Source organism: Aegilops tauschii, chromosome 2 (genome assembly GCF_002575655.3).
Source record: "Aegilops tauschii subsp. strangulata cultivar AL8/78 chromosome 2, Aet v6.0, whole genome shotgun sequence".
Lineage (NCBI taxonomy): Eukaryota > Viridiplantae > Streptophyta > Magnoliopsida > Poales > Poaceae > Aegilops > Aegilops tauschii.
Genome location: NC_053036.3, coordinates 477,980,313 through 478,004,520, shown reverse-complemented (window position 1 = coordinate 478,004,520; position 24,208 = coordinate 477,980,313). Strand labels below are relative to the sequence as shown.

At 43.8% G+C, this 24,208-nt stretch overlaps 1 protein-coding gene across 1 annotated transcript; it reads left to right on the top strand.

Annotated features, from left to right (window-relative positions):
* The first annotated feature begins 15,783 nt into the window (after positions 1 to 15,783).
* On the top strand, positions 15,784 to 20,811 carry LOC109749265 (ABC transporter G family member 11). The gene is made up of 10 exons (XM_020308232.4): positions 15,784 to 16,458; positions 17,449 to 17,738; positions 17,818 to 17,989; positions 18,160 to 18,282; positions 18,390 to 18,518; positions 18,628 to 18,822; positions 18,969 to 19,055; positions 19,141 to 19,413; positions 20,035 to 20,142; positions 20,224 to 20,811. Exons 1-10 carry the CDS (start codon positions 15,826 to 15,828, stop codon positions 20,548 to 20,550), a joined length of 2,337 nt encoding a protein of 778 aa, XP_020163821.2. The 5' UTR covers positions 15,784 to 15,825; the 3' UTR covers positions 20,551 to 20,811.
* The last annotated feature ends 3,397 nt before the right edge of the window (positions 20,812 to 24,208 follow it).

Genomic DNA, 24,208 nt, shown 5'->3' with positions numbered 1-24,208 from the left:
CTTGGCTTGTCATCGGGGTTGTGCATGATTTGAACATTTCGTGCGACGAAGATGGAGCATAGCCAAACTATATGATTTTGTAGGGATGAACTTTCTTTGGCCATGTTATTTTGAGAAGACATAATTGCTTAGTTAGTATGCTTGAAGTATTATTGTTTTTATGTCAATATTAAACTTTTGTCTTGAATCTTTCGGATCTGAACATTCATGCCACAATAAATAAAGTTACATTGATAATTATGATAGGTAGCATTCCACATCAAAAATTCTGTTTTTATCATTTACCTACTCGAGGACGAGCAGGAATTAAGCTTGGGGATGCTTGATACGTCTCCAACGTATCTATAATTTTTTATTGTTTCATGCTATTATATTATCTATTTTGGATGTTTAATGGGCTTTTATATGCTCTTTTATATTATTTTTGGGACTAACCTATTAACCGGAGGCCCAGTGCCAGTTTCTGTTTTTTTGCCTATTTTAGAGTTTTGCAGAAAAGGAATATCAAATGGAGTCCAAACGGAATGAAACCTTCGTGATGATCTTTCTTGGACCTAAAGCAAACTAGAAGACTTGGAGTTGAAGTCTGGAACTCCGCAAGGCGGCCACGAGGCAGGAGGGCGCGCCCAGGGAGTAGGCGCGCCCCCCACCCTCGTGGGCCCCAAGGAGCTCCACCGACGTACTTTTTTTGCCTATATATACTCTTATACCCTAAAAACATCAGGGGGAGCCACGAAACCACTTTTCCACCACCGCAACCTTCTGTACCCGTGAGATCTCATCTTGGGGCCTTTTCCGGCGATCTGCCGGAGGGGGGATCGATCATGGAGGGCTTCTACATCAACACCATAGCCTATCCGATGATGCGTGAGTAGTTTACCACAGACCTTCGGGTCCATAGTTATTAGCTAGATGTCTTCTTCTCTCTCTTTGATTCTTAATACAAAGTTCTCCTCGATGTTCTTGGAGATCTATTCGATGTAATACTCTTTTGCGGTGTGTTTGCCGAGATCCGATCAATTGTGGATTTATGATCAAGTTTATCTATGAATATTATTTGATTCTTCTCTGAATTCTTATATGCATGATTTGATATCTTTGCAAGTCTCTTCGAATTATCGGTTTATTTTGGCCTACTAGATTGATCTTTCTTGCAATGGGAGAAGTGTTTAGCTTTGGGTTCAATCTTGCGGTGTCCTTTCCCAGTGACACTAGGGGCAGCAAGGCACGTGTTGTATTGTTGCCATAAAGGATAAAAAGATCGGGTTTATATCATATTTCTTGAGTTTATCCCTCTACATCATGTCATCTTGCTTAATGCGTTACTCTGTTCTTATGAACTTAATACTCTAGATGCATGCTGGATAGCGGTCGATGTGTGGAGTAATAGTAGTAGATGCAGAATCGTTTCGATCTACTTGACACGGACGTGATGCCTATATTCATGATCATTGCCTAGATATTCTCATAACCATGCGATTTTCTATCAATTGCTCGGCAGTAATTTGATCACCCACCATAATACATGCTATCTTGAGAGAAGCCACTAGTGAAACCTATGGCCCCCGGGTCTATTTTACATCATATTAGTTTCCCGTCAACTTGCCAATTTCTTTCGCCGTTCTTTTATTTTGCAATCAATCTATACAACAAAAATACCAAAAATATTTACTTTACTATCTTTGTTAGATCTCACTTTTGCGAGTGACCGTGAAGGGATTGACAACCCCTTTATCGCGTTGGTTGCAAGGTTCTAGATTGTTTGTGAAGGTACTAGGTGACTTGTGTGTTGTCTCCTACTGGATTGATACCTTGGTTCTCAAAAACTGATGGAAATACTTACGCTACTTTTCTGCATCACCCTTTCCTCTTCAAGGGAAAACCAACGCATGCTCAAGAGGTAGCATACTACATCAACCGCGTTTATATAACGCTTCTGTTTTCGGTCTACTAGGGTACGTGGACACACTCTCCCGCTCATTGCTATGCATCACCTAAATAGATCTTGCGTGATCGTAGGATTTTTTTTGAAATTACTGTGTTCCCCAAACAATGGCATCCGAGCCAGGTCTATGCGTTGATGTTATATGCACGAGTAGAACACAAAGAGTTGTGGGCGATAATAGTCATACTGCTTACCGGCATGTCATACTTTGATTCGGCGGTATTGTTTGATGAAGCGGCCCAAACCGACATTACATGACCGTGTTCATGAGACTGGTTCTACCACCGTGCTTCGCACATAGGTGGCTAGTGGGTGTCTGTTTCTCTAACTTTAGTTGAATCGAGTGTGACTACGCCCGGTCCTTGTTGAAGGTTAAAACAGCAAACTTGATGAAAAATCGTTGTGGTTTTGATGCGTAGGTAAGAACGGTTCTTGCTAAGCCCGTAGCAGCCACGTAAAACTTGCCACAATAAAGTAGAGGATGTCTAACTTGTTTTTGCAGGGCTTGCTGTGATGTGATATGGTCAAGATGTGATGATATATAAATTGTTGTATGAGATGATCATGTTTTGTAAAAGTTATCGGCAACTGGCAGGAGCCTTATGGTTGTCGCTTTATTGTATGAAATGCAATCGCCATGTAATTGATTTACTTTATCACTAAGCGGTAGTAATAGTCGTAGAAGCAATAGTTGGCAAGACGACAACGATGCTTCAATGGAGATCAAGGTGTCAAGCCGGTGACGATGGTGATCATGACGGTGCTTTGGAGATGGAGATCAAAGGCACAAAATGATGATGGCCATATCATATCACTTATATTGATTGCATGTGATGTTTATCCTTTATGCATCTTATTTTTCTTAGTACGGCGGTAGCATTATAAGATGATCTCTCACTAAATTTCAAGGTATAAGTGTTCTCCCTGAGTATGCACCGTTGCGACAGTTCATCGTGCTGAGACACCATGTGATGATTGGGTGTGAAAAGCTGTACCTTCAAATACAATGGGTGCAAGCCAGTTTTGCACACCCAGAATACTCAGGTTAAACTTGACGAGCCTAGCATATGCAGATATGGCCTTGGAACACTGAGACCGAAAGGTCGAGCGTGAATCATATAGTAGATATGATCAACATAGTGATGTTCACCATTGAAAACTACTCCATCTCATGTGATGATCGGACATGGTTTAGTTGATTTGGATCACGTGATCACTTAGATGATTAGAGGGATGTCTATCTAAGTGGGAGTTCTTAAGTAATATGATTAATTGAACTTTAATTTATCATGAACTTAGTACCTGATAGTATTTTCATGTCTATGTTGTTGTAGATCAATGGCCTGTGCTACTGTTCCTTTGAATTTTAATGTGTTCCTAGAGAAAACTAAGTTGAAAGATGATGGTAGCAACTACACGGACTGGGTCCGTAACTTGAGGATTATCCTCATTGCTGCATAGAAGAATTACGTCCTGGAAGCACCGCTGGGTGCCAGGCCTGCTGCAGATGCAACTGACGACGTTAAGAACGTCTGGCAGAGCAAAGCTGATGACTACTTGATAGTTCAGTGTGCCATGCTTTACGGCTTAGAACCGGGACTTCAACGATGTTTTGAACGTCATGGAGCATATGAGATGTTCCAGGAGTTGAAGTTAATATTTCAAGCAAATGCCCGGATTGAGAGATATGAAGTCTCCAATAAGTTCTACAGCTGTAAAATGGAGGAGAATAGTTCTATCAGTGAACATATACTCAAATGTTTGCGTACCACAATCACTTAACTCAACTGGGAGTTAATCTTCCGGTTGATAGTGTCATTGTCAGAGTTCTTCAATCACTGCCACCAAGCTACAAAAGCTTCATGATGAATTATAATATGCAAGGGATGGATAAGACGATTCCTGAGCTCTTCGCGATGCTAAAGGCTGCGGAGGTAGAAATCAAGAAGGAGCATCAAGTGTTGATGGTCAACAAGACCACTAGTTTCAAGAAAAAGGGCAAAGGGAAGAAGGGGAGCTTCAAGAAGAACGGCAGGCAAGTTGCTGCTCAAGTGAAGAAGCCCAAGTCTGGACCTAAGCCTGAGACTGAGTGCTTCTACTGCAAAGGGACTGGTCACTGGAAGCGAAACTGCACCAAGTATTTGGCGGATAAGAAGGATGGCAAAGTGAAAGGTATTTTGATATACATGTTATTGATGTGTACCTTACTAATGCTCGCAGTAGTGCCTGGGTATTTGATACTGGTTCTGTTGCTCATATTTGCAACTTGAAACAGGGACTACAGATTAAGCGAAGATTGGCTAAGGACGAGATGACGATGCACGTGGGAAATGGTTCCAAATTCGATGTGATCGCCGTCGGCACGCTACCTCTACATCTACCTTCGAGATTAGTTTTAGACCTGAATAATTGTTATTTGGTGCCAGCGTTGTTAAGCATGAACATTATATCTGGATCTTGTTTGATGCGAGACGGTTATTCATTTAAATCAGAGAATAATGGTTGTTCTATTTATATGATTAATATCTTTTATGGTCATGCACCCTTGATGAGTGGTCTATTTTTGTTGAATCTCGATAGTAGTGACACACATATTCATAGTATTGAAGCCAAAAGATATAAGTTCAATAATGATAGTGCAACTTATTTGTGGCACTGCCATTTAGGTCATATTGGTGTAAAGTGCATGAAGAAACTCCATGCTGATGGGCTTTTGGAATCACTTGATTATGAATCACTTGATGCTTGCGAACCATGCCTCATGGGCAAGATGACTAAGACTCCGTTCTCCGGAACTATGGAGCGAGCAACAGACTTATTAGAAATAATACATACTGATGTATGCGGTCCGATGAGTGTTGAGGCTCGCGGCGGGTATCGTTATTTTCTGACCTTCACATATGATTTGAGCAGATATGGGTATATCTACTTAATGAAACATAAGCCTGAAACATTTGTAAAGTTCAAAGAATTTCAGAGTGAAGTGGAAAATCATCGTAACAAGATAATAAAGTTTCTACGATCTGATCGTGGAGGAGAATATTTGAGTTACGAGTTTGGTCTTCATTTGAAACAATGTGGAATAGTTTCGCAGCTCACGCCACCCGGAACACCACAGCGTAATGGTGTGTCCGAACGTCATAACCGCACTTTATTAGATATGGTGCGATCTATGATGTCTCTTACTGATTTACCGCTATCGTTTTGGGGTTATGCTTTAGAGATGGCTGCATTCACATTAAATAGGGCACCATCTAAATCCGTTGAGACGACACCATATGAACTGTGGTTTGGCAAGAAACCCAAGTTGTCGTTTCTTAAAGTTTGGGGCTGCGATTCTTATGTGAAAAAGCTTCAACCTGATAAGCTCGAACCCAAATCGGAGAAATGTGTCTTCATAGGATACCCAAAGGAGACTCTTGGGTACACCTTCTATCATAGATCCGAAGGCAAGATATTTGTTGCTAAGAATGGGTCATTTCTAGAGAAGGAGTTTCTCTCAAAAGAAGTGAGTGGGAGGAAAGTAGAACTTGATGAGGTAATTGTACCTGCTCCCTTATTGGAAAGTAGTTCAACACAGAAATCGGTTCCAGTGATTCCTACACCAATTAGTGAGGAAGCTAATGATAATGATCATGAAACTTCTGATCAAGTTACTACCGAACCCCGTAGGTCAACCAGAGTAAGATCCACACCAAAGTGGTACGGTAATCCTGTTCTGGAAGTCATGTTACTTGACCATGACGAACCTACGAACTATGAGGAAGCGATGATGAGCCCAGATTCCCCGAAATGGTTTGAGGCCATGAAATCTGAGATAGGATCCATGTATGAGAACAAAGTGTGGACTTTGGTTGACTTGCCCGATGATCGGCAAGCCATAGAGAATAAATGGATCTTCAAGAAGAAGACTGACGCTGACGGTAATGTTACTGTCTATAAAGCTCGACTTGTTGCGAAAGGTTTTCGACAAGTTCAAGGAGTTGACTACGATGAGACTTTCTCACCCGTGGCGATGCTTAAGTCCGTCCGAATCATGTTAGCAATTGCCGCATTTTATGATTATGAAATTTGGCAAATGGATGTCAAAACTGCATTGCTAAATGGATTTCTGGAAGAAGAGTTTTATCGATCCAAAGGATGCTAACAAAGTGTGCAAGCTCCAGCGATCCATTTATGGACTGGTGCAACTCGGAGTTGGAATAAATATTTTGATAGTGTGATCAAAGCATATGGTTTTATACAGACTTTTGGAGAAGCCTGTATTTACAAGAAAGTGAGTGGGAGCTCTGTAGCATTTCTAATATTATATGTGGATGACATATTGTTGATTGGAAATGAAATAGAATTTCTGGATAGCATAAAAGGATACTTGAATAAGAGTTTTTCAATGAAAGGCCTCGGTGAAGCTGCTTATATATTGGGCATCAAAATCTATAGAGATAGATCAAGACGCTTAATTGGACTTTCACAAAGCACATACCTTGATAAAGTTTTGAAGAAGTTCAAAATGGATCAAGCAAAGAAAGGGTTCTTGCCTGTGTTACAAGGTGTAAAGTTGAGTCAGACTCAATGCCCGACCACTGCAGAAGATAGAGAGAAAATGAAAGTCATTCCCTATGCTTCAGCCATAGGTTCTATCATGTATGCAATGATGTGTACCAGACCTGATGTGTGCCTTGCTATTACTTTAGCAGGGAGGTACCAAAGTAATCCAGGAGTGGATCACTGGACAGCGGTCAAGAACATCCTGAAATACCTAAAGAGGACTAAGGATATGTTTCTCGTTTATGGAGGTGACAAAGAGCTCGTCATAAATGGTTACGTTGATGCAAGCTTTGACACTGATCCGGATGACTCTAAGTCACAAACCGGATACGTATTTATATTGAACGGTGGAGCTGTCAGTTGGTGCAGTCCAAGCAAAGCGTTGTGGCGGGATCTACATGTGAAGCGGAGTACATAGCTGCTTCGGAAGCAGCGAACGAAGGAGTCTGGATGAAGGAGTTCATATCTGATCTAGGTGTCATACCTAGTGCATCGGGTCCAATGAAAATCTTTTGTGACAATACTGGTGCAATTGCCTTGGCAAAGGAATCCAGATTTCACAAGAGAACCAAGCACATCAAGAGACGCTTCAATTCCATCCGTGATCAAGTCAAGGAGGGAGACATAGAGATTTGCAAAATACATACGGATCTGAATGTTGCAGACCCGTTGACTAAGCCTCTCTCACGAGCAAAACATGATCAACACCAACACTCCATGGGTGTTAGAATCATTACTATGTAATCTAGATTATTGACTCTAGTGCAAGTGGGAGACTGAAGGAAATATGCCCTAGAGGCAATATTAAAGTTGTTATTTATATTTCCTTATATCATGATAAATGTTTATTATTCATGCTAGAATTGTATTAATCGGAAACTTAGTACATGTGTGAATACATAGACAAAACAGAGTGTCCCTAGTATGCCTCTACTAGACTAGCTCGTTAATCAAAGATGGTTAAGTTTCCTAGCCATGGACATGTGTTGTCATTTAATGAACGGGATCACATCATTAGAGAATGATGTGATGGACAAGACCCATCCGTTAGCTTAGCACTATGATCGTTTAGTTTATTGCTATTGCTTTCTTCATGACTTATACATGTTCCTATGACTATGAGATTATGCAACTTCCGAATATCGGAGGAACACTTAGTGTGCTATCAAACGTCACAACGTAACTGGGTGATTATAAAGATGCTCTACAGGTGTCTCTGATGGTGTTTGTTGAGTTGGCATAGATCGAGATTAGGATTTGTCACTTCGATTGTCGGAGAGGTATCTCTGGGCCCTCTCGGTAATGCACATCACTATAAGCCTTGCAAGCAATGTGACTAATGAGTTAGTTGCGGGATGATGCATTACGGAACAAGTAAAGAGATTTGCCGGTAACGAGATTGAACTAGGTATGGTGATACCGATGATCGAATCCCGGGCAAGTAACATACCGATGACAAAGGGAACAACGTATGTTGTGCGGTTTGACCGATAAAGATCTTCGTAGAATATGTAGGAGCCAATATGAGCATCGAGGTTCCGCTATTGGTTATTGACCGGAGATGTGTCTCGTTCATGTTTACATAGTTCTCGAACCCGTAGGGTCCGCACGCTTAACATTCGATGACGATTGGTATTATGAGTTTATGTGATTTGATATACCGAAGGTTGTTTGGAGTCCCAGATGAGATCACGGACATGACGAGGAGTCTCGAAATGGTCGAGACATAAAGATTGATATATTGGAAGGTTATATTCGGACACCAGAATAGTTCCGAAGTGTATCGGGTATTTTCCGGAGTACCGGGGGATTACCGGAACCCCCCGGGGTGTTATTGGGCCTTCATGGACCTTAGTGGAAGAGAGGAGGCAGCAGCCAGGAGGTGGCGCGCGCCTCCCCAAGCCCAAACCGAATTGGACTAGGGGTTGGGGGGCGGCCCCCCTTTCCTTTCTCTCCTCCTCCTCTTTCCCCCTTCTCCTTGTTGGAATAGGAAAGGGGGGCCGAATCCTACTTGGAGTAGGACTCCCCCCCCATGGTGCCCCTCTCCCCTTGGCCAGCCTCCTCCTCCCTCCCCAACACCTCGGTCATATCATCGTAGTGCTTAGGCAAAGCCCTGCGCCAGTAACTTCATCATCACCGTCGCCACGTCGTCATGCTGATGGAACTCTCCCTCGGCCTCAACTGGATCAAGAGTACGAGGGACGTCATCGAGATGAATGTGTGCTGAACACGGAGGTGCCGTATGTTCGGTGCTAGGATCGGTTGGGTCGTGAAGACGTACGACTACATCAACCATGTTGATATAACGCTTCCGCTTTCGGTCTATGAGGGTACGTGGACACACTCTCCTGCTCGTTGCTATGCATCACCTAGATAGATCTTGCGTGATCGTAGGATTTTTTTGAAATTATTGCGTTCCCCAAACAATAGATTGGTACGAAAAGACCATCGCTCGTCCCCGACCGCCACTCATAAGGAAGACAATCAATAAATAAATCATGCTCCGACTTCATCACATAACGGTTCACCATACATGCATGCTACGGGATTCACAAACTTTAACACAAGTATTTCTACAATCCACAATTACTCACTAGCATGACTCTAATATCACCATCTTTATATCTCAAAACAATCATAAGGAATCAAACTTCTAGTATTCAATGCACTTTATATGAAAGTTCTTATTATATCCCTCTTGGATGCCTATCATATTAGGACTAAATTTAAAACCAAAGCAAATTACCATGCTGTTTAAAGACTCTCAAAATAATATAAGTGAAGCATGAGAGTTCAATAATTTCTACAAAACAAAGCATGCTCTAAAAAGATATAAGTGAAGCACTAGAGCAAAATTGCCTAGCTCAAAAGATATAAGTAAAGCACATAGAGTATTCTAATAAATCATGATTCATGCGTGTCCCTCTCAAAAGGTGTGTACAGAAAGGATGATTGTGGCAAACTAAAAAGCAAAGACTCATATCATACAACACGCTCCAAGCAAAACACATATCATGTGGTGAATAAAAATATAGCCTCAAGTAAAGTTACGGATAGACGAAGACGAAAGAGGGGAAGTCGGGGCATCCCCAAGCTTAGGCTCTTGGTTGTCCTTGAATATTACCTTGGGGTGCCTTGGTAATCCCCAAGCTTAGGCTCTTGCCACTCCTTATTCCATAGTCCATCAAATCCTTACCCAAAACTTGAAAACTTCACAACACAAAACTCAACAGAAAATCTCATAAGCTCCGTTAGTATAAGAAAATAAATCACCACTTTCGGTACTGTTGTGAACTCATTATTCATTTATATAGGTGTAATATCTATTGTATTCCAACTTTTCCATGGTTCATACCCCCAGATACTACCCATAGAATCATCAAAATAAGCAAACAACACATAGAAAATAGAATCTGTCAAAAACAGAACAGTCTGTAGTAATCTGTAGCTCTCGAATACTTATGTAACTCCAAAAATTCTGAAAAATTAGGACAACCTAAGAATTTTTTTTATTAATCTTCTTCAAAAAGAATCAAATCAAAAACTCGCTTCTGTTAAAAATGAGAATTGTTTTCCTGAGCGCAAAAGTTTCTGTTTTTCAGCAAGATCAAATCAACTATCACCGTAAGCCATCCCAAAGGTCTTACTTGGCACAAACACTAATTAAAACACAAAACCACATCTAACCATAGGCTGGATGAATTATTTATTGCAAAACAGAAGCAAAAAGCAAAAAAAATTGGGTTGCCTCCCAACAAGCGCTATTGTTTAACGCCCTTAGCTAGGCATAAAAACACGAATAGATCTAGGTATTGTCATCTTTGGTATGCAATTCTTTTCTCATCAAATCCTACAAAACTCGTCTTAGTAAATCTATCCTTTACTTTATTTCCCTCCTAGTAGATGAACTTAAATCATGAAAAGGACTTTGATTGGTAATTTTAACATTCATAAACTCATAGTCGGGGTCATCACCATATATATCATCATATAAAACACGTATCTCGTTTCTAACGGGTTCTTTCATCATCTTATTCAATCAATCCCTATTATATCCTACATAAATTCCCCTAGTAATCCAATCAAACTCCTCATAAGCCTCAAGGTACAAAGCTTGAGAGAATTCTGAATAAGGAACTCTCCTCCTAAGATTTTCACTATAAGATTGATAATCCCTAGATTCCAAACTACACATAGTTTCTTTATCATGGAGTATATCTTCAATTGGAGGGTGTTCAACATCCTTTTTATAGAAAGCAAAAATATCCCCAGCTTCTTGTATTATAAAATCAAATTCTCGCATAAGGATAATAGTGGCAATCTTTTTAGCTATTTGATGATTAATATTGGAAAGTTCATAAAACACCTTTTGCAAAGCAGGATGGATATGCACAAATTTTCTTTCTAATTTCTCAAAGAGCATAACAACGGCATCCGCATAACAGTTTGTATCAAGAAGAATAGATCTTTTATTAATAGGCATAGATCCCGTACAATCAAAGAATTCCTGAATAACACTCTTTCCAATAATATTACCTTCTCCCAGACAATTTTTTTGTTTTGTAATTAGGAGGAGTTTCAGTTTCATGATCCAAAGAACAAGATCCAAGTTTTTCCTCAGGATTTTCAATGATCACCTCCCCAGATTCAGACATGGTAGCAACAAACCAATCTAGCAAACGAGCAAACCGAAAGCAAACCAAGAAGACGAACGGAAGAGGGGCGAAGAAAAGGCAAATCTTTTTGAAAATCGTTTTAGAAGTGGGGGAGAGGAAAACGAGAGGCGAATGGCGAATAATGTAATGCAAGAGATGAGAGTTTATGATGGGTATTTGGTATGTCCCTACTTGGCGTAGATCTCCCCGGCAACGGCGCCAGAAATTCTTCCTGCTACTTCTTGAGCTTGCGTTGGTTATTCCCTTGAAGAGGAAAGGGTGATGCAGCAAAGTAGATATAAGTATTTCCCTCAGTTTGAGAACCAAGGTATCAATCCAGTAGGAGACAACGCACAAATCACCGAATACTTGCACAAACAATCAAACAACTTGCACCCAACGCGATAAAGGGGTTGTCAATCCCTTCACGGTTACTTGCAAAAGTGAGATATGATAGAGATAGATAAACGATAAAGTAAATATTTTTGGTATTTTTGGTTTACAGATCGGAAAGTAAAAGATTGCAAAATAGTAGATCGGAAACTAATATGATGGAAAATAGTAGATCGGAAACTTATATGATGGAAAATAGTCCCGGGGGCCATAGATTTCACTACAGGCTTCTCTCAAGATAGCAAATAATACAGTGGGTGAATAAATTACTGCCGAGCAATTGATAGAAAAGCACAAAGTTATGACGATATCTAAGGCAATGATCATGAATATAGGCATCACGTCTGTGTCAAGTAGATCGAAACGATTCTGCATCTACTACTATTACTCCACACATGGACCGACTCTTGCCTGCATCTAGAGTATTACGTTCATGAAGAGCAAAGTAACGCATTAAGTAAGATGACATGATGTAGAGGAATTAACTCAAGCAATATGATGAAAACCCCATCCTTTTATCCTCGATGGCAACAATACAATACGTGCCTTGCTGCCCCTACTGTCACTAGGAAAGGACACCGCAAGATTGAACCCAAAGCTAAGCACTTCTCCCATTGCAAGAAAAACCAATCTAGTTGGCCAAACCAAACCGATAGTTCGAAGAGAATTACAAAGATATCAAATCATGCATAAAATAATTCAGAGAAGATTCAAATAGTATTCATAGATAAGCTGATCATAAATCCACAATTCATCGGATCTCGGCAAACACACCGCAAAAGAGTATTACATCGGATAGATCTCCAGGAACATCAAGGAGAACATGGTATAGAGAATCAAAGAGAGAGAAGAAGCCATCTAGCTACTAGCTATGGACCCGTAGGTCTCTGGTAAACTACTCACGCTTCATCGGAAGGGCAATAGAGTTGATGTAGAAGCCCTCTGTGATCAAATCCCCCTCCGACAGGGTGCCGGAAAAGGTCCCTATATGGGATCTCACGGGCACAGAAGGTTGCGGCGGTGGAAAAGTGTTTTCGTGGATGCCTCTGGTGGTTTGGGGATATTTGGGAATATATAGGTGAAAGAATTAGGTCAGGAGGGTCACGGGGGGGGGGGCGCCTTACCCCCATGGGCGCGCCCTCCGTCCTTGTGGCCGCCTCGTGGCTCCTCCGACTTCATCTCCAAGTCTCCTGGTTGTCTTCTGGTCCAAGAAAAATCATCGCGAAGGTTTCATTCCGTTTGGACTCCGTTTGGTATTCCTTTTCGGCAAAACTAAAAGACAAGGAAAAAACAGGAACTGGCACTGGGCCCTAGGTTAATAGGTTAGTCCAAAAAAATATTATAAATAGCATATTAATGCATATAAAACATCCAAAACAGATAATATAATAGCATGGAACAATCAGAAATTATAGATACATTGGAGACGTATCACCTAGCATGCTCATATGAATATCTGCAACAATGCAACCAAACCAAGAAAGAAATTTTGTTACACAAACTAGACTTTGAGAAGGCATTTGACATGCTCAGCCATGAGACCATTTTTGAGATACTCAAAGGTAAAGGATTTGGACACAAATGGATTATCTGGATCAAGCAGATTTACAGCACTCGCTACTCATCGGTTCTACTCAATGGAGTTCCTGGCAAACAATTCCTTTGCAAAAGTGGAGTAAGACAAGGGAACGCCCTCTCCCCTTTGATATTTGTTATAGCAGAAGACCTCCTCCAATCCATGATTAATTAAGCTATGAACAACTCCCTAATTGAATCCCCTCTTATGCATGCATCATGCCCAGATTTCCCAATAATTCAATATGCAGATGACACTGTGATGGTAATTCTTGCTGAAGCCAACAAGCTGATACATATCAAAAATCTACGATTGCATTTTGCCAACTACACTGGTATAAAAGTAAACTACTCCAAGTCTACTATGATTGCTATTAACACCCTTGATCCCAAGATGTTGGCCCTCTCTGCTCTTATGGGATGTCAAATTGGCTCCATGCCATTATCCTATTTAGGGATGCCACTGAGTCTACACAAGCCCAAAGTGGTAGACTATTTTCCTCTGCTTATGAGAATTGAATCAAAATTACAGGTATGCTCCACTCTGCTCTCATATGGAGATAAGCTTGCCGTGATCAAGTCATTTTTCTCAAGTAAGCCTATTCTTTTACTTGAGCATCCTATCTATGCCAATGACTGTTATCCAGCAAATCAATAAGTATATGAAGCAATGCTTCTGGAGGAAATATGGCATTGAGGAGAAAGCTCCTGCTCTGATTGCATGGGAAAAGGCTTGCTTACCAAAATCTGATGGAGGTCTAGGTATACTTGATATCTCAACATACAGTTAGGCCCTGCACATGAAGTTCCTACACAAATTTCTCAATAAGCAGGACCTCCCTTGGGTGAAGATTCTATGGGAAACCTACTATACTTTTCTTACCCGAGGAGAGAGACTAATTGAATCATTTTGGTGGAAAGACATTCTCAAACTATTGCCCTCATTCCAGAGATTTGCAAAATGTAAAGTTGACATTGGTGACACTATCAGACTCTAGAAAGATCCATGGAATCTTCTCCCCCTCCAACAGCAGTACCCTGAGTTCTACTCCTTCACAATCAACTCAGACATCACATTCCACCAAGCTATCCATTCCGAGGACATGGAAAATCTTTTCCACAGACCACCGTCCATTGAAGCACATCAACAATTCACTGAAATTCAGGAAATCATCAATAATCTATCTGCGGTTAACCACAAGGACTCTTGGACTTACACCTGGACCTCACAATCCTACTCCTCCATGAAGATGTACAATTGCTTGATAGGTCCCAACAACAACCACGTCATTTTCAAGCTCCTTTGGAAAGCCTCCACCATGCTTAGGCACAAAATCTTTTTCTGGTTGCTCCTCCATGACAGAGTCAATACCATGAATCTTTTGAGAAGAAAATCTATGTTTCTAGAATCATTGAATGTGTTCTCTGCAATGACAAGGCAGAGGAAACATCTATGCACCTGTTTTGGGACCGCCCATTCTCTTTGCATTGCTGGAATGAAATCATGCCCACTAGGAGAAGAGGAATATCAAATTTTGACGAGATATGTCTGGCTATCTCAATTCTTCCAAAAGACCTGGCACTTGACATTATCATTATTGGGTGTTGGAGTCTTTGGTCTGTCCGAAATGATAAGATCTTCAATGAAGCAGTTGCTCACCCCCTGTGCTGGAAATTTCACATGAAGGAAGGACTCGCAATGTCTTTGTTGAGAGCTAAGACGACCAAAGCAAACAAGATCAAGTCCTGGATTGAAAGCAACCTGGTAATTCCATTTAATGTTTGATCGCGCTGGCATTGGTTAAGGCTTTTGTCTTCATGTAACCGTTTTGTATATACTTTTTTTTATTAATGAAAATAAACCGTAGAACAATTGTTCTACGGTTTGTCGGCCGAAAAAGAAGTGTAAGGTGTATGTCGGGCATAATCGATGTTAAACCCGCTAAAATATGTATCCATTGGAATGCACGGACAATTAACTAGTCGACATTCAAACAAATTCATCGAGGAAAAGATAAGATCTGAACAATTTTGACACTCATGGAGTATGGAACGAAGGGACCAACCTTATATGATGGAGACTAAAATTAATGGGCAAGGAGAAGAGAAAATTAAGAGTGATCTTCCTTCAGACTTGTCAAGGGAATTTAAATGGAGTGTTTTTTGCTCATTTTGCCTTGGCGGAACCCCCAAAAAAGGACTTGATAACCAGCAAACGCCAGATTTTTAAGCATGACAAGAGAATGTTTATTATGGTAAATTATGTTGTCGTGAGGGTGAAATTTTCCTTTAGCAAGCATAGCCAAACGTCATGTTCAGTTTTTTGCCAGGATTTGCCGTGCTTATTAAATAAAATTGTCATCCTTGCGACAACATAAATTACCATAAAAACGTTCATTTTGTCAATGCTTAAAAATCCGACTACTGTTTTTTAACATATTTCCAAAAAAAAAGATGAAAGGTTTCTCTTGGTGTACATAAAGGATTCCTATCGTCACACAATTTCTCCAAAAATGGCTTGGTTCCAAACAAAACCCTAACCCAGCACTGTGCACAATAACAGGGGTACTGTTGGAGTAGGCCATGGGCTGTCAGCCAAAGCCTAAAGAAGACAATTGGTTGTCAGTTTGTTAATAGATGGCCTCGCATCGCAGCCGCACCGCTCTCCGATTGCTCCATTCATCCATTAACTCCCCACCTTCATTATGCATGCATGCTTTGCCTTCCTCCTTTATAACTCCTGCCTTGCTACCCCCCTCCCTCCCTCCCTCCTATAGCAGCAGCCAGCAGCTAAACACAAGCCTCACTTCACATCGCACTGCATCGCATCGACCGGCCTCTCCCTCCGAGGAGAGCTCCCGCGCGTCGCCGCCAGTGCGGGCGAGAGCCATGAGAGGAGGAGGAGGTGGAGGAGGAGGAGAGGACACGCGGAGGACGGCGGCCGGGCAGGCCATGGTGGAGCTGCAGGCCAACGGGGCGACCGCGACGTCGGCCAGCGGCGCGATGGTGGTGGGGCTGAGCCCGCTGAGCGAGACGCTGTGGCGGGACAGCAAGGCGATGCCCGGGGCGGGCGCGGCAGCGCTCATCGGCGAGGTGTCGGCGAGGCTGACGTGGAAGGACCTGTCGGTCACCGTGGCGCTGGGCCCCGGCAAGACGCAGACCGTGCTGGACGAGCTCACCGGCTTCGCCGAGCCCGGGTCGCTGACCGCGCTCATGGGCCCGTCCGGCTCCGGCAAGTCCACGCTCCTCGACGCCCTCGCCGGCCGCCTCGCCGCCAACGCCTTCCTCTCCGGCAGCGTCCTGCTCAACGGCCGCAAGGCCAAGCTCTCCTTCGGCGCCGCGGTACGGCCAGCCACCCCGTCTCACCCCACTCGTTTTACCTCGCTTGTTTTTATCCGACAACGAGACCGCCATTTTTGGGCATTAGACTCTCCATGTTACTTTCATCCACCTTAGTCAGTGTTCATGCCATTTCCGAGCATGTGAAAGCTAGCCATCCACCTCTGCTAGCAGATGCCATGGCGCAGTACGTTTGGAGCGGTAGAGCGGAGCCGTACGGTCGCGCTCACCGGCTAATTAATTCTACACCGGCGCGTAGTTATCGACGCCATCGAAATCCACGGGGTACGCGCGCGACCGGCTCTTGATTCGGCTCGCAGCTGTCCCAGGCGGGGAGCTGTACCCTGTACTACATGCATATGGCGCCCTGCCCCAGTACCCCTACGCTAGGAGTAGGAGCGGCTCTCCTACGGGCAGCCAGAGCGATAGCGTGCCGTGTCGAGTGGTTGGGCGGAGCAATTAATACTCGTTCAGTTTTTCTGATCCCGTTGCTGCTTTGCTTTCAATTCCATGCCCCTTCATACAGATCTCGTACGCAACGTTTCTTTCTCCCCGTCCATCGACCGATCTCAACGGCGAAATATCTTCCCTGCATGGTTCAAAGCGAAATGGCCTGCTGCGACCTACTACCTCCTAAGTGACATAAATACAGACAGTTGTGTAGTAGTAATTTGTTATTGTGGCGCTGTTCCGAATTTATGATGATCGATGTGCTGGTTTACACTTGCAGTTTGGGCATCTTTTTCTACTTATGCGGTATATTCTAGCTAGCTTGTGGTCAGTAATAAAACTGAGCGATTAGTTTTGCCAGCATGAGACGAAAAACACCGGCCCTCTGGGCGGTATGATGAGTTCGGCCAAGCCGACTTCCAGTGCCAGTACTTTGGATGCGACGAAACCACCAGAATACCACTTTTCGGATCATGGCAACATGACCGATCCTCGTAGAAGAATGTTTGCTGATGGTGTTGTGGTGTATGCATGCATACGCAGGCGTACGTGACGCAGGACGACAACCTGATCGGGACGCTGACGGTGCGGGAGACGATCGGGTACTCGGCGCTGCTGCGGCTGCCGGACAAGATGCCGCGGGACGACAAGCGCGCGCTGGTGGAGGGCACCATCGTGGAGATGGGGCTGCAGGACTGCGCCGACACCGTCATCGGCAACTGGCACCTCCGGGGCGTCAGCGGCGGCGAGAAGCGCCGGGTCAGCATCGCCCTGGAGCTCCTCATGCGGCCCCGGCTCCTCTTCCTCGACGAGCCCACCAGCGGCCTCGACAGGTACGTGGTGTTCACTAGTGCCTGTGTGGTTGTGCTGTTGGAGATCGAATTGAATTGACGGCTCTGGTTGCGCGGGCAGCTCCTCGGCCTTCTTCGTGACGCAGACGCTGCGGGGCCTGGCGAGGGATGGCAGGACAGTGATTGCGTCCATCCACCAGCCCAGCAGCGAGGTCTTCGAGCTCTTCGACATGCTCTTCCTGCTCTCCGGGGGCAAAAACGTCTACTTCGGACAGGCAGCGCAAGCATGTGAGGTAATCAATTCCTCCACGGTCCACTATCCGTTTATCACAGTAACTTCCTTCCTGCTACTCATGTAATGGCATCAGTAATCAATCACTTCGCAGTACGTAGTACCCCTGCTTCTTCTGCATCACATATGTTATGCGGTCGCTCACCTGCACCTGTTTCCTCCTGCACGCAGTTCTTCGCTGAAGTTGGGTTCCCATGCCCACCTTTGAGAAATCCCTCGGATCATTTCCTGAGGTGCGTCAACTCCGACTTCGACAAGGTCAAGGCCACCCTGAAAGGATCAATGAAAGCAAGGGTAAGGGGGAAACTGGACACATCGATAACCCGACAATTCATGTGTACATATAAATTGTGCCAGCATGTTTACACCTGCAGGTGGTCTAATTTTCATAAACTTTGCAGATCGAAAGGTCTGATGATCCTCTGGATAAGATAACCACATCAGAGGCCATCAGGAAACTTGTCTCTGCCTACAACAGGTCGCAGTACTACTACGCTGCTAGGGAGAAAGTTAATGACATTGCGCGAATCGTACGTCCTCTCAGATTCCCTGAATGCAACATATATGGTTCTCTGTCCTTTTATTTTGTGCATCCGGACAGGCAATGAGCAAATGAAATGCATGTGTTGTTTGCTGCAGAAAGGAACGGTGATGGATTCAAGGGGCAGCCAGGCCAGCTTCTTGATGCAGGCGTGTACACTTACCAGGCGCTCATTCATCAACATGTCGCGCGACTTTGGGTACTACTGGCTCAGGCTCTTGATCTATCTCCTCGTGACCGTCTGCATCGGCACAATCTACCTGGATGTTGGCACCAAATACACATCCATCCTGGTAAGTCTGAAAGTATTGATCAGTGGTTATCTGGATCAAAATGCTATGAATTTGTTATAACAAGTAGACACTTAAGCAATGACATCATGTTCCTTCATGAAAAGTGTTCTTTGTGAGCAATGACATTACATCCCTCTTCTTCACAGGCCAGGGCAGCATGTGCAGCATTCGTCTTTGGATTCGTTACCTTCATGTCCATTGGAGGATTCCCTTCATTCGTGGAAGAAATGAAGGTGAAGCTCCAGAACTTTATCATTCCATACGGGAATTGGAACTGCTATGTACAATTTGCTCACCTGCTTCTTGACTTGTTCACAGGTTTTCCAGCGGGAACGGTTGAATGGGCACTACGGTGTTGCAGCATTTGTGATTGCCAACACCATCTCTGCTCTGCCATTCCTGGTCCTGATATGCTTCATGTCAGGGACAGTATGCTACTTCATGGTGCGCCTTCATCCTGGTTTCACACACTACATCTTCTTCGTCTTGAACCTCTACGCCAGTGTCACCGTGGTTGAGAGCTTGATGATGGCCATTGCAAGTGTCATACCCAATTTCCTCATGGGCATCATCATAGGAGCTGGAATTCAGGTACATTTTTGCCCAATTTTCATTTGGTATCCTGTACTCCTATTAATTCTAGTTGTGTCTTCAGATAACAAATATCCTTTACTGCCTGTTTCTCAAAATTATGGTCCTTGTTGCGGTAGCCAGTAAATGGAGATGATAGTTACAACTTAATAGCTTTGAATCTAGTGCAGTTCTCGTTACAGGTAGGGATTAAAGCACCTTGCTAAATTAAAGGAAAAAATAAAAAGAAGCCTGTCGTTTGTCTTTCTTACAATTTTTAAGCGTGTAGCTTGTATGGCGCAAGATGTGTTCATCAATGAGAGAACTCCAAACTTCCAAAATGTTCTCTAGAACCAGAATACATCGAAAGGCTTCGGTAAAAATCTAGTACTTCTATAAACCATCAAGCTTGACAAATGAATCAGTACTGAACCGCATTGCTACAATATACTGAAAACTAGTGTAGCTTTACTACACACTGACCAGAATAGGAGTATAACTTCATCAGCACGAGATCTCCCAATGATCTTATTATGGTTTAGGATACAGATACTGCAGGCATAGACCGTCCTATTATTGAGCTAAGTTTTTCTACCTAGAAGCTCCACATGAAGAAATTGTCTCACAATTTTTCTTGGACAGGGAATATTCATGCTTGTCTCCGGATACTTCAGGCTTCCCTATGACATCCCGAAGGTTTTCTGGAGATACCCCATGCAGTACATCAGCTTCCATTACTGGGCACTACAGGTAAATTTGAGGTTGCCATAGACCACGGCAGCATGGTGATTTCCAATATGAAATTTGACATCAAACTCTATCCATCTACAGGGCCAATGCCAGAATGACATGGACGGTCTCCTATTCGACAACCAATACCCGGACCAGCCGAAGATCCCCGGGGAGTTCATCCTGAAGTACATCTTCCAGATCAACGTGCACCGGTCGAAGTGGATCGATCTGTCGGTCATCTTCAGCATGATCTTCATCTACCGCCTGCTGTTCTTCATCATGATCAAGGTGAACGAGGACGTGATGCCCTGGATCCGGGGCTACATCGCGAGGAAGAGGCTTCAGAAGAAGGTGCCTGCCATCGGCAAGACGCCTTCCCTGAGAGGCTATGTTGTGGATCCGGAGCTTGGTCCTAACGAAGGCTAGAAAGATATAAGCTGGGGGTTGCTGGGTAGCACAAATAGGAGGGTTTCCTACCGGTTCTTGGCGTAATATGTATCTATGATCAGAGAAACTGGTAATTTTTATACGTTTTGGAAGTGAAGCTCGTTTGAGTAGAGGTACATACACACATGTAATGCGTTCAGTATGGCATCGGCGATGCAGGGTGACACATAATTGGACGTTCACAGCTTATTGCTGTCTTGAAAGGGCAGCAAAATAGGCAGAAATGGCTGGGGGCACTAATTTGGCCGCACTGTATGAGCACAGTGATTCTGCTCGCTTGCAGATTACTTACTGAGACGACAGTGTTGAAGTTACAATAAATATCCATAATTGCGGTTAGATAGATTGACAGGTTTACAAAACATTCCACATGGATTGACAGGTTCTCTAAACATTCCACATGGGGTCATTCAAGTTGTGTTTGTGAATATCTGGCCTTCCTTTTCAAAGCTATACTACTCACTGCTGCGGACCAACAATAATAAGAGGAGTGATACAGGTCACTGCTGGCCAACAATAATAGTTAATGCAGTGCAGTGAGTGTCACCACGAACTGAAGATTTAAAGCCACCCTGTGGACGCGTGTACTCTGTACAGCGTGTACAGGAAGACGTTGGTGCTAAACAGCTACAACTATATGCAGAACGATTTAGGCTGGTCCCCTTATGCCAGATTCGAAGTCGGTATATACGCCGGTAAGTCGAAGTTGCATCCAGGAGCACACAGGGTGAAAAAGAAATGCTTTTCTAACTGTCAATATGTGAATAAAATTAGACATGTCCGTGTCGTTTACATGAATGTAAAATTTCATGGAGAATAGATGAGCTTTGTGGTCTGCGTGAAAGAAAACAAATTTTATGCTTAAAAACTTGCTTCTGTTTGTTTTAGCGAGGCCCAAAACATTTCTTTTCTTCATAAATTTTCCACGCACATAAAATGCACCAACATGTACAATTCTTCATAGTTTAAAGAATGGGTTAAAAAACATTGTTGCCGAATTTACTATTCACCCCAGGAGTACGTATGCTCTAGAAGCCACTTGGCTGACTACCTGTGTCCCTGATCTTCACTAACAATTGTCACTTTCATCAAAATAAAATGGTCCCGGATCCCTTTTTGGCATGCATACGTCAGAGGGAATTCTAATAGAGTAATTTTTTGCATTTCCAAACAGTCAAAAGGGGTTGGTAATACTCCATAGACGATCAATCTTGATTGGAAGTGTTGGTCGGATAGTCATGATGACGTTAAATGCCACGATAGTATGATTGTAGTGGCATCTAGTGGTGTGTTTACTGTGTTTTCCCTGAATGAGACCATCTTTTTCTTCTTACGGAACTGAGTACTGACTGAATTCATCTAGACCAGGTGGTGTAAGTTTGTGACTTCTAAAATTTATTCATCCTTAGAATGAATGAGCGGACCTTCTCCCACCCAATTCAAAAACAAATGGCATGGTGATCAGTAGAAGCAACGAGGGGAGTAAATAAGCAACAGAGAGGATGTCATGTGCGATGCAGGGAACCGCTGTGGGTGAAACATGCATGTGCTCATCAGAAAATCTGCCAGCAGGATATAAACATTGGAGAAACTGGTGGTTTCATTTAAGATGGATCTGGAGGTTTGAAGAAGCGTAGTTGGTCCAAATAGATCCCACGGAATGAAAACTCAAATTCACACATCTTGATTAAGAGCTATACCAGAAGTTTGAATCCATATATAAAGCATTGCCTAATTTCAGGACCAGCTGGTTTTCTTGGGCGTTATGCAGTACTATCTGGCGGTGTCCTAATTGTATTCGAAGCAATAGCCAAATTTAGAAAGAAATTTTCCTCGACAAATAAATAAATAAATTTAGTAAGAATTGCTTCGCAAGCTTCTATTACTAGTCAATGTGTACGTGCAATGCACGTTAATTTGGAAGTACATTAAGTGCATGCGGATATTAATTAGGATATTATTTGCGTGTTATTATGTGATTAGCACTATATTTGGCATGAAATTCATTGCACGCTAAACGCGTTGAGCGCTCGACATTGAAGCAGTCTAGGTCGTTGGATTGTCATGATGGCCGAGATTAATTGGATATGCCCCTTTGGATCTTTTTATATTGGTATAGATAAGAGTCACCATTCTTAGCAGTTGTCTAGCCTTGATAGGGATAATCCTTCATAGCAGCACATAATAGAACTACGAAGTAGGAGTACTGATGTGGACAAAAGGCATTAAATAATCTCTACTATTAAAGGGGATCGAACGTCGTGATGATTCGACCTCGATCCGCACCGAGGAAATCGCTCGTACGATCCCACCTCCCTCCCTCGCTGTGGGAGTCTCGTAAAAAATCACACCCGTCGAAATGCACGACGCGTCGTCATGGTTCGAACCCCTTCCCCACGCCACGATCCATCCACGTATACATAACAGCTCAAAGAAAATACGAGCCGGTTGGAACACACGAACCCAACGCACGGCTCCACTCTCCAGACAACTGTTCGCTCCTCCCCATCCCGATCTCTTTCCCTCCACCGGCACGCGCTTGCCGCCGCCGCCCCACCTCCACCTCCGATTCTCCCTCACCCCATCCCGCCTTCGCCCTCTCCCTACACTTGCCGCTTCTCCTCCGTGACGTGTGGCCCAGCCACCACTCGCCACCTCTCCCTCCGCTGCGGCCGCCGGGGCCACGCTCCCGTGTGCACCGCGCAATGCAAGTCTGCCGGGCCGGAGGGGTTCAAGGAGGAGCTGTGCAGGCTACTGGAGCTTCTCCTCGGGGATCTGTGGCGGTGGGCGAAGGATCACCTGGATCTCCCTGCACTGGTGGAGGTAGTAATGGACCTCGGCCACACCCCGCTCGCCCGCTTCCCTTCAGGCGACTTCCTCCTCTCCCACCGCCTCCCTCATAATCCCTCGGCACCGACACGATCGCATATTGGGTCGTTGTTCTCTGCAAACATGAGCAGTTCTTGTTGCACCCACGCGGCGCTGCCGACCGCAGCCTTCAACGCCTCCCGTGGACGTTGCCGCGCTCAACTCAGGGGAGAGCGGTCGCATCCCACCGCCACATCGGCTCCGGGCGAAAGCCACGCCGCCGGGACATCGGCTCCGGGCGAAAGCCACGCCGCCAGATCCCCCCACGCACCACCGCCTGCAAGTCATCGTCCGTTAGGGGCCTTCATACTTCCACTGCTCCACTTGTTCCACGGAGGGCTTGAATAAGGGTTTGCAAGATCCTTGGGGTGGAGGTCTTCGTTTCGAATTGCAAAGCGCGGTCCGGTAAGGATTCTGATGTGTATCATCTTCAATCTATTGGAGATAACACTTATTATGCCCAAAATTTTACTGTAAAACTGATGATTAACTCCAGCTGGTTATACCAGCAAACTAACGCCATACGAACGCCAGCTCCCTGGTCTTTAACCTTTATTGAAGTCCGCACCTCTCCAAGAATAAAATTAACTTGTGTGTTCTTAAATCCTTCTATAAATTATTTGCATAAAACATTGTAATTTCCCATTTAGATGAAAAAAGGGTACAAAAATAGTGAAATGTCCCTTTTAGACGAGCCCATTATTAGCCCTACAACTTGTGTACCTTGAGTGAATCAGGATTCACAAGGCTTGACCATTAGAGTTTTTAT

Excerpts from the sequence above, each read along its gene's own strand:
- LOC109749265 (XM_020308232.4), top strand. The coding sequence starts at position 15,826 with ATGCATGCTTTGCCTTCCTCCTTTATAACTCCTGCCTTGCTACCCCCC. Across the intron at positions 19,056-19,140 it reads CATTCGTGGAAGAAATGAAG|GTTTTCCAGCGGGAACGGTT; the intron begins GTGAAGCTCCAG and ends ACTTGTTCACAG. Across the intron at positions 20,143-20,223 it reads TCCATTACTGGGCACTACAG|GGCCAATGCCAGAATGACAT; the intron begins GTAAATTTGAGG and ends ATCCATCTACAG.